Source organism: Gossypium hirsutum, chromosome D11, assembly GCF_007990345.1.
Source record: "Gossypium hirsutum isolate 1008001.06 chromosome D11, Gossypium_hirsutum_v2.1, whole genome shotgun sequence".
In the NCBI taxonomy this organism is placed as follows: Eukaryota; Viridiplantae; Streptophyta; class Magnoliopsida; order Malvales; family Malvaceae; genus Gossypium; species Gossypium hirsutum.
Window position 1 is genome coordinate 59889729 of NC_053447.1, and position 10607 is coordinate 59900335.

The window sequence follows — 10607 nt, forward strand, 5'->3', positions numbered from 1 at the left end:
TTTAATATTTTTAAGTAAAATTTTCTATTTGAGTGTTGCAAACAAATAAAACAGTTTTGATAAAGTTTTACCTCATTTAAAAATTCTATCTAACTCAATTTTGAATTTACTTGAGAATCTCTATGTAACACCCCTAACTCTTATCCGTCACTGGAATAGGGGTACGGAGCATTACCAAAAATCTATAACATAAAAGACATTCATTTTTAAACATTAGATAAATCATATCACAATTCAATTAAATACATGCATATCGTCCCTTATTCGAGCCATCGAGGCCATAGAAACACTTTAAAAATGATTCGAGACTAAATAAAAAAACAATCAAAAACTTTAGGAAAAAGTCAGAAATTTAAACTGCAGGGGTCACACGGCTGTGTAACCAGGTTGTGTGGCTCACATGGCTAAGACACACGTCTGTTTCTCAGGCCGTGTAACATTCGAAATGGCCTCACATGCCCATGTGCCAGGCCGTGTGCTAGGCCATGCAACTTTTGAAAAATAACCATTAACAACCTACAGGGGACACACACCCGTCTCTTAGGCCGCGTGGACAAGAAATAGGCCAAAATCAAGCTTTCTTTCACTCAATTTCAACGATTACCAATACGCCAAATGAACCTATGATCAATGCACCAAAACATGCCAAAATATGCATAATAAGACCATTTCAATATACCATAAGCCCATTCAACCAATATGCCATTTAGGCACCTCAATCACAACCAAGCATTCATACTTACATTTGCATCAAAAGGATCATGTTTCATCCAAACAAACTTAACTAAATTCTATATCAACACATAACCTAATTGACCACATTTCAACCATGCCAACACATACCACTTTGGCCATTTAACCCATGCATCAATTTGGCAATAAAAACACCAATCATCAAAACATCAAATGCCAAAAGCACACCAATCATATTACTATATTTACAAGCCAAACATAACAACTAGTTCATCAAACACAAGTTCACCTCTACATGCCATTATAACCTTGATCAAGATATCAAATCTACCGATATAATCGCTGGATAGTATGATACATCTCCGACAAGCTTCCAACCTGACCGAGCTTCCAATAATCTGTAAAGTAAGAGAAAGATGACTACGTAAGAAATGAATGCTTAGTAAGCTCGACGAAATAAAATGATAAATTTTACCAAAGTAAATACAATAGTTCAAACAATAATAATCAACCATGAGAATTCCCTATCATCCACAATTTCAACCAATGAATTCATCTATGTTTAGATCAATATTCAATAAATAGCAAATCTTTTGAATTCATTAAACAAATTACCTTATAGAGATTTTCCATTTGAAGAATGACTTACGGATAAGAGTACATCGTTAAATCAACCGAACATACCAGACAGAAGCTCATAAGAGCTGATCCAACCGAAACACACCAGACAGAAGCTCATAAGAGCTGATCCAACTGAAACGCACCAAACATAGAGTATAACACGAGAGTTCGCAACAAATGTTGAACATTGATTTACTCGGGTAATATACAGATATCTCCCTCCAATACTATCTCCACTCAAAGCCGCCGTAACACACCAAATCACAATTATACTCTATCCCGCTTTGAATCCAAACTGAGTATCAAATTCAATATTATATCTCAAATTACCATTAACTATCAATAATTAAAAATAAATATACAAGTTGTACCATGTTAATCTATTCAACAATTCATATTGATGTTAAATTCTAACCATACGAACTTACTTGGCCAAATCACAGAAATGTCAAAGTATAAAGGCTATTTGATAATTTTTCATTCTCCTCGATTTTCTATTCGATCTTGATCATGCAATGGTATAGCCATAGCCAAAGAAGCACGTCCATGGTGAATTCGGTGGTGAACAAAACCAAAAATGAAGAAGAAAACCTTATGTTTTCTTATTTTAACATTATTATATTATTTTAATATTAGAAAATAATATATAAAACATATAAAATTAAAGGAAATTAAAACTTAAACCGTCCACCATCTTAAGAATGAGTAATTTACCCATTAAAATTTAAAGGAAATTAAAACTTAAACTTTTACACTAATAGCGATTGACTTTTTCAACTATTACGATTTAGTTCCTTTTTGCTTAATTAACTATCGAAACGTTAAAATTTTTTAATGAAACTTTAACAAATTCCTGTTAAATAAAATAAGAGATTGCTTGCAAGTTAAATTAAACATAATATATTTTTTTCTAGAAGATTTAACATTTATTAGTATAAATAAACTCTTTTACAACATTAGAAAACACATTCGTTAAAATATTAGAACTCATAACACTTTTGGAGGAGAATTTTGCGTTTACGTGTTTGGTTTTTTTATCTCCATCTTTTGTACTCTTCGTTTTTTTGCTATTATAGTAAATTATCTTTACTCGTGGTTTTTTATCCTCTTTAGAGAAGTTTTTCCATGTTAAATTTGTGTGTTTAATTTCTCAATTTCTTCCTCTATTTTTATTTATTCGTTGCTTAATCGAGTCAATCCCTAACAATTTTATTTGTTCTTTATTTTCAATCTTTTTTATTTTATAACACGTTACCAACACTATTCTTTTTTATTTTATAATATGACCACTCCAAATCTGTTGCTTAAGTTGTTGTCGATTGCCTTCTAGAGCTATTACAATTTCTATCTTTAATTGAGGCCTGCACACTATGGATAATAATTATCCAAAGAAATTAAATTTATATAATCCATACGTAGGTGATGATGATGTTAAAGATCTTTAGTATATTTTACTATGATTTATTTATTATACCATGTTTATTATAACATGTTAAACATTTTCTTTAAATATAAAATTTTTCCTTATTTTCCTCTTTTTATGCTTACGCTAATTTTTTAATTAGATTATCTTCACGTTCGATAAAAAATAATTATTTTGAGTTTGGTTACTATTTCTCTTAATAATATTATTTTAAAAGTTTGAATAGGTTGTTCTTCCATACAAGAATGTGCTTTTATATTGCATTTTAATTTTAATTTTATATATGCAAGTGGTAATATATAAATAATTGTATTAATATTTAGGGTAAATTATATAAATAGTCACTTAATTATAAAAAAATATTTTAGGAATTAAAAAGATATACAATTTAAGTATCCAAGTTACATAATTCGATCATTTTAGTCATTTAAGATTTTTTTGGCATTTTTTTAAAGCATTATCCGAGGTGAATTTAAAAATGAAAGAGTTATGTTTTTAATGTGAGTAATTTTAAAAGAGTGATCAAAATGATCGAATTATATAAAGTACGCATTTAAATTATAAAAATTATAAAATACTTGCCTAAAATTAAAATTTTAAATAATTAAATTACTATAAAAATAGTTTACACTAACAATTATTGAAAATAAGAGAAACTTAAAAAAAGAAGAAGATATTGATAATTTTTTAAGAGACATCCATATTTATGTTGATAAACTAGCTAACAACATCAAAGAACACCACTGTCACCACCATTTTCATTTTCACACAAATTTTGTTTTTCTTTTTTCCTTTTTGTTTGACCTATTAAAGACTCACCCATTTCTCCACCAAAAAAACTTCTTTGTATCATCTTTTACATCCCATTTCAATCAATCTCTCAAAATTTCCCCCTTTTTTCTGTCTGTAATCGCCCTGAGTTTTGTATCTTCGTTTTTTATCCCCAAAATCCAAGGAGCAAGGCTGCCTTGTTTCCCCCAAGTATTGACTTTTATTTCTGGGGTTTTCCCCTTTATTTAAGTTGAGCCCCAAAAATTATTTTTCTCAACATTTCGTAAGGATCTGAGCTTGACCCAACAAGTTGTTTTGAGGATATTTGATCTGCGAGTTCTTTTGTTTTTGTTGGTACATGTTTTTTTCCTAAGCTTGTTTGATGATCAGTTTTACCCTTGATTATTTATATTTGATGAAAATTTGAATGATCTGTTTGAGAATTGTTTGGTTACTGAGAACCTGATCTTAACTGATTGTGAAATGAAAAGTTTTCATGTGAAAATTTCAATTTTTCTGTTTCTTATATCATATTTTGGGGGTGATGAAATTTAAATATTGCTGATTGAGCATTGTTGTTTTGTTTGATAGATTTAAAGAGCTGAAATATTATTTCTTATATTGTAAATTTTTTATGTTTATTTTGTTTGATACTGAATGACTGATTCCCGCGATCTATGAAGTTTGATTTTTTTATTATCAAATATGTGATGTACTTGCATTGATTTTTGTATGGTTGCAGCTACATTTGCTTTGTAATTGGTAAAAATAAAATCTCTTTTGAAGGGTATTTGCTAAATAGTCTATTTGGTATCCGCTTTGAGAGAAATCTAATGGATGATTTATAGCAAGAATTGCATGTTTCCACATTTTGCTAAATTACTCAATGATTGTGTTTTTATTGTTTATAATTTGGTATCTGGCAATGTCATGACAGCAAAAGCTTATGTAAATCTTGGTTTTTTTTTTTCGTAAGGGCGCTTTAAAAAATTTCATTACTTAGTCATTGATCATTTGATCTTTGCAAATCTGCGGTGCTTTGCTATATGTGTTTATTAGTTTCTATGTTGGTAAAGTTGGTTACTTTTTTGGTTACAGGAGATCTGGAGTGGTGCTGAGGGAAGTCGGGCAATGTGAATTGCATGGAGTGAGGATGCCAGAATTGCGAAGTGGAGCCCGGAGATCGAAACGCCTTGGTGATCTTGAGCCTCCTTCTCAGCCTGTTGTTCAAGCAGAGAATTGGGTACTGCCTGCTCAAAACAGATCAAGGAGGAGAGTTGGTGGAAGAGGAAGGGGTAATGCTGTAGGTGTAGCCAAAGGACCCTCACCAGCGGTACCCACAAGGCCAAGAGCTGCTGGTAGAGGCCGGGGCATTAGGTTGACAGATTTTGACCCTGAGCTTTGTCAAGTTCTTCCTGAGGCTGCACCTTTGGCTGCGGCTGAACCTGTTTTCAACCAAGCAGAGGTAGTGGCAGATAAAGATATTGCGATGGAGGGTGGAAGTGGTGACAAAATAGTGGGAGTTGAAGAAGAAGCTAGCACAACCCCGGTTCCTGAAATGGTGCTTCATATTACTAATTTAATATTTCCTTTTTGCTAGATATATTTATTTTTAGCTTAAGTCTTCCATATTAAGTTGCCTCACTCTTGATGAGAAAAGCAGCTGAGTACAATTTTTTTCCTGTATGCTTTTTTTCAGTTAAGAGCTGACTATGTTGCTAATACAATTTCAGATATAGTGGTTTCTTTATTTCAGCATTTAAAATTTGCTGAAAACTATTTGGATAATCATTTCTGTTTTGAGTTTATCATTAGTTTCTTACCAACAAAAACATTCCTCGTTAGTTAGTCGTTCTTCTTAAGGAAGCTCTTGACTGAATATCACTTTGTTACTCATTGCAGGTACAAGTGGGCAATTCTCCTGCATATAAGGTAGAAAGGAAATTGGGTAAGGGTGGTTTTGGCCAAGTTTATGTCGGCCGAAGGGTAAGTGGCGGTAGTGATAGAATTGGACCAGATGCAATTGAGGTATGGCTTGGAAACTCATGCCTTGTTTAAGGGTTTTCCAGGTTAATCCACTTGGGATGTAATGTTATGAGATGTTTTCATCACAGGTAGCCTTGAAGTTAGAGCACCGAAACAGTAAAGGTTGCAATTATGGTCCACCTTATGAGTGGCAAGTCTACAAGTATGGCATTTTTATCATAAAAATTATTAAACATTACTATCTATTTTGGTGCAGTGAGGAAATTCTAACTGTTTTCCTTTTAATCTAATTGTGAAATGAAAAGTACCCTAAATGGATGCTATGGGATTCCTGGGGTGCACTACAAGGGTCGCCAGGGAGACTTCTACATTCTGGTGATTTTTCATTTTCATTTTGTTTTTGTTTTTAGCTCTGTAGTGTCTTAACTCACTAATTACTTAATGTATCTTACAAAACTATAATGAATGTTTCAGGTAATGGATATGCTTGGTCCTAGTCTCTGGGATGTTTGGAATTCTCTAGGACAATCGTAAGAAATAGAATCTTCTTCTTTTCTCTTTGCTGTACCTACCCGTACATTTCTACCCGAGTACATATGTCTGCTATACTCTTTCAGCTTTGTAACATGTTGTACTGTGACAGGATGTCACCAAATATGGTTGCCTGCATTGCAGTGGAGGCAATATCAATTCTTGAAAGGCTTCATTTAAAGGGGTTGGTCATACATTACCCTTCTGCATTTTACTAAATTCACCTTCCTGTTTTGCATAGTAGCAACTTATTGTTATTGTTTATTGTCTGCTTGAAGAAAGGTTTGTGCATGGCGACGTGAAACCTGAGAATTTTCTATTAGGTCAACCAGGATCAGTCGATGAGAAGAAGCTATATCTTATTGATCTTGGTTTAGGTATATTTGCCTCTGTCCTCTCTTCCCTGCTAATTGTATTTTCTTCCTGAACTGTCAACCATGATCACATCATGGTTAACTACTAGTTTATATTCTCTTCAATGGAAGATTTCTATTTTATTTTCAGTCATGTCTTATTGAATTGTAATAAATGCTATTCAAGATTTGGTACTTATTACTGCCTGCCTCCCATGTTCTTGGATCAGCCTCTAGATGGAAAGATGCACACTCTGATAAACACATTGATTATGATCAGAGGCCTGATGTATTCAGGTGCGTATACCTGTTTTTTTTTAAATGTCATTAATTATTGCTTAAGCTTGGTATTAATATCTTTGGATATTTCTTCTGTCAGGGGAACAATTAGGTATGCTAGTGTACATGCTCATTTAGGTCGGACTGGAAGTCATAGGGATGACCTTGAGTCATTGGCATACACATTGATATTTCTCATAAAAGGACGGTTACCATGGCAGGGTTATCAGGTTTCGTTTGTTGTTTTGATTGATGATTTACGTAATCTGATTTTATTTCCTGCCTGAGTTATTCTTGTTTACTTTTTGGAACTGCACAGGGGGATGACAAAAGTTTTCTGGTTTGCAAGAAAAAGATGGGTACATCTCCAGAGTTGATGTGCTGCTTTTGTCCTGCCCCGTTCAAGCAGTTTCTTGAAGCTGTTATAAATATGAAGTTTGATGAGGAGCCCAATTATGCCAAGCTCATATCCTTCTTTGAAAGCCTAATTGATCCATGCATACCATTGAGACCAATTAGAATTGATGGAGCTCTTAAGGTTGTTGTTTTCCCCCCTCAATTAAACTGGATTGCATAGGGTATTCGAATGAACAACCTTTCTCTGTTTGCTTTTGTATAAATAGGTTGGGCAAAAGCGTGGAAGATTAGTCATTAATTTGGAAGAAGATGAGCAACCTAAGAAAAAAGTACGACTGGGTAGTCCTGCTACTCAGTGGGTTTCTGTTTACAATGCACGACGCCCCATGAAGCAGCGGTAAAGTTGCATTTTCTTGTTAAATATAATATTCATTTGTACTTCTGCTTTTATCATGTACCACTCTATCATTATATCTCCACTGCTGGGTTTAATTGAGTGGTATGAATATCAACATTTGCCAGAAGCTATTCAGGCATTGCGTTAATCTCGTTGTTTCTGCATGTTTTCATCTTCACAGTAATATTGTAGCATATTTGGAGAACACTTCCCATTATTGATGTCTCATATGTGATGACGAAACATATATGGTGTTCAAAGTTGAAAATGGTCCACTCAAATCAGATTGCCTCTCTTTGATGTTGTTTTTATGGTGCATGCTTCTTTGTTAAAATATGAGATATTGAGCCATGAGGTTTACAAATTGTTCTGCATAGAGTTTGTTCTTTGTCGGGTAGTTCTCAAATGTTGTTCCACGTTTCCGTAACTTTTTATCAATCTTGTAGATATCACTACAACGTAGCAGATTCAAGGTTGCATCAGCATGTAGAGAAGGGTAATGAAGATGCATTGTTTATTAGTTGTGTGGCTTCAGCGGCAAATCTCTGGGCCCTGATCATGGATGCGGGAACAGGTTTCACTTCCCAGGTTTATGAATTGTCAGCAGTCTTTCTGCACAAGGTTATTATTCTAAAGCACTAGTTCCTGTCAATTTTTCTTTTCGGATTACATACATTTTGACTTACTTTAATATCCCAATTGGATTTCATTAGGATTGGATTATGGAGCAGTGGGAAAGGAACTACTATATTAGTTCAATAGCTGGAGCAAATAATGGGAGTTCCTTGGTTGTTATGTCGAAAGGTTGGTAATTTCCTACCAAATATATTTATGCCACTGAATTTTCTAAGACCATAGTCTTGCACTAACTTCATATTTACAATTTAGCCTGGATGATACACTTCCAATTTACGTGCATATTCCTGTACCTGCTGCGAAGATGCTGCAGCCATTGATAGCTTGATGATTATTAACAGATGAATATGAATATATTTTCAAATCAGCCTAGAGATTGTATCATTGAGGCTTGTTTGATGTAATTAAACCTTAAGCAAGGAAGTGCGCGTAACGTCTAGCTTTGTCAGCTGCAAGCTGAGATTGGCTAAAGTAATGAGTTTTGAGCATGCCTCAGATTGTTACTAAGCTGCTTTCGAAATTCTGTGATTTGTAGGAACTCCTTACACTCAGCAGTCCTACAAAGTAAGTGAATCTTTTCCCTTCAAATGGATAAACAAGAAGTGGAAAGAGGGGTTTCATGTAACATCAATGACAACTGCTGGGAGTCGCTGGGGTGTAGTGATGTCGAGGAACGCTGGATTCTCTGACCAGGTATTCCTTTCTTTTGCTCTTTATGTACATCTATTTCTCTACTGCCCTCCATTTCCAAAATAGCTGGTTATAACTTCATTGTGTATTTAATTTAATGATTCAAGGTTGTGGAGCTTGATTTTTTGTATCCAAGCGAAGGAATACATCGGCGATGGGAAAGTGGTTACCGGATAACATCTATGGCTGCGACCGTAGATCAAGCTGCCTTCATACTGAGCATTCCAAAACGAAAAACGATGGATGAAACTCAGGAAACTCTTCGCACATCTGCCTTTCCAAGCACCCATGTAAAGGTGGGCATAAGCCGATATTCATACCCTTGTTATCTTTTTAAAACCTCTGGCAATGCAGTTTTTAACTTGTTCAAGCATTAAAAGCTCCACCTCTTTGAGGAGTTTAGTTTTTGAATATGTGACGATTATTCACTGTTTCTGGTGGTGTTATTGTAGGGAAAATGGGCAAAAAATCTCTACATTGCATCGATTTGTTATGGGCGGACGGTCTGCTAACTCTGGACTGTAAATTACGAGAGTCCAAAAATGTTAAAAATCTGAAGCTGTTGAGGTATATTTGGTGTTGAGATAATGGGTGGTGGGGGGTTAATTCAGCTATAGAAACCTCTCATATGTAAAAAGGGAGAAAGAAAAGAGAACAAATACAATTTGAGAACCTCAGAAAGTAATGGCAGCTGTTTGTTGAATCATACAATGCTTTGAATTTATTATAAATGGCTGCTACTAAATTGCAATTGTTTTTTCCTTAAGTTGGAAACCATTCAGCTTCACACCGCGGGGGTTGTTTTCAATATACTCATCAATCATCATCCTCTTCATTCACATTGCTGATCTTATTTATTAATTACGAAAATCATTGTGATTAATCATAAAAATAATGGGAAGTCTGACCACTTCTCCATCCTTTATTACTTCCTTTGATTTCCCCTTGAAACAAATCTGCCCAAGAAATGCATTTTGACATTTCAGAATATGGTTTATAACTCAAATGTTTTTTTGTAGTTAGACTATTGGTTTTCAGATTGATTATCGATTTAATAATAATTAAATAAAAGATTTATAAATCGGGTATAGTACCAATAAAGGTCTATTTTTGAAACTATTTACAGAAATGGGTCGTTCCAAAAAAGAATAATGGGTATGGATTGAAAATTCAAAAACGTGCTGACGTGGACGCGTTTTTAGGGGATAACGCAGAAAAGCGTTGACGGGAATGTATTTTTCTTGTGTCAGGCAAAAGCGCATTGACGTGGACGCGCTTTAGTAAAAAGCCCTGACGGGGACGCGTTTTTCCCCGTGTAATCTCCCAACAGTCATCTCCAACGGCCGTTTAAAAAATCTGACCGTTGGGCACAACGGTAAGGAAAAAAAGATTATAAAAACCCCACCCATTTTTCACACCAATTTTATATTTTTTTCAAATTTCTCTCTAAATTTCTCAAAAAAGCTCTTAAAGCTCTCTAAAATTTTAATTTTTGTCTGAATTAGTATTTTTTTATAATTTCTAAGAAATTTGATCGTGTTAGCAATGACTCGACAATTAATTCGTCTCGATGATAAACATATCTCTGTTGACCAAATGAAAATGGTAATGGTTAATTTCATTTTTTAATATTATTTAATATTTTTATTTTATTTTTATAATTCAATTAATATTTTTTTATAATTTTTTTATAATAGTCAGTAGATCGAGTGTTACAATGTTTTATTTGTAATCTACCTGGTCCTCCATCATCGTTGATTGAAAATTACTTGAGTGAAGCGGGTTTTGGCATATGACCAATATAGGCCTAGAGTGAAAGTTGGACCCGAAACTCATTAGCGCGTTTGTGGAGAGGTGGAGACCCGAGACG

General features: G+C 34.0%; 1 protein-coding gene across 3 annotated transcripts; it reads left to right on the plus strand.

Moving 5' to 3' along the window:
• The first annotated feature begins 3414 nt into the window (after positions 1 to 3414).
• LOC107933855 (casein kinase 1-like protein HD16) lies at positions 3415 to 9488 on the plus strand. Of its 3 annotated transcripts, none has more exons than XM_016866145.2 (17): positions 3415 to 3862; positions 4607 to 5069; positions 5411 to 5536; positions 5623 to 5696; positions 5800 to 5869; positions 5969 to 6024; positions 6138 to 6209; positions 6308 to 6402; positions 6609 to 6675; positions 6758 to 6887; positions 6977 to 7195; positions 7281 to 7411; positions 7858 to 8032; positions 8125 to 8215; positions 8583 to 8740; positions 8845 to 9033; positions 9190 to 9488. In XM_016866145.2, exons 2-17 carry the CDS (start codon positions 4662 to 4664, stop codon positions 9247 to 9249), a joined length of 2121 nt encoding a protein of 706 aa, XP_016721634.1. In that variant the 5' UTR covers positions 3415 to 3862; positions 4607 to 4661; the 3' UTR covers positions 9250 to 9488. The 3 variants fall into 3 exon arrangements, with proteins under 3 accessions (XP_016721634.1, XP_016721636.1, XP_016721637.1); XM_016866147.2 differs by having other exon boundaries at positions 3461 to 3840; XM_016866148.2 differs by having other exon boundaries at positions 3461 to 3791.
• The last annotated feature ends 1119 nt before the right edge of the window (positions 9489 to 10607 follow it).

What these genes read in the sequence shown, in the direction of transcription:
- LOC107933855 (XM_016866145.2), top strand. Translation starts at nt 4,662, where the DNA reads ATGCCAGAATTGCGAAGTGGAGCCCGGAGATCGAAACGCCTTGGTGAT. An exon ending in CAGAGGCCTGATGTATTCAG is followed by an intron (nt 6,676 to 6,757) that starts GTGCGTATACCT and finishes TTCTTCTGTCAG; the next exon opens with GGGAACAATTAGGTATGCTA. An exon ending in CAGCAGTCTTTCTGCACAAG is followed by an intron (nt 8,033 to 8,124) that starts GTTATTATTCTA and finishes GGATTTCATTAG; the next exon opens with GATTGGATTATGGAGCAGTG.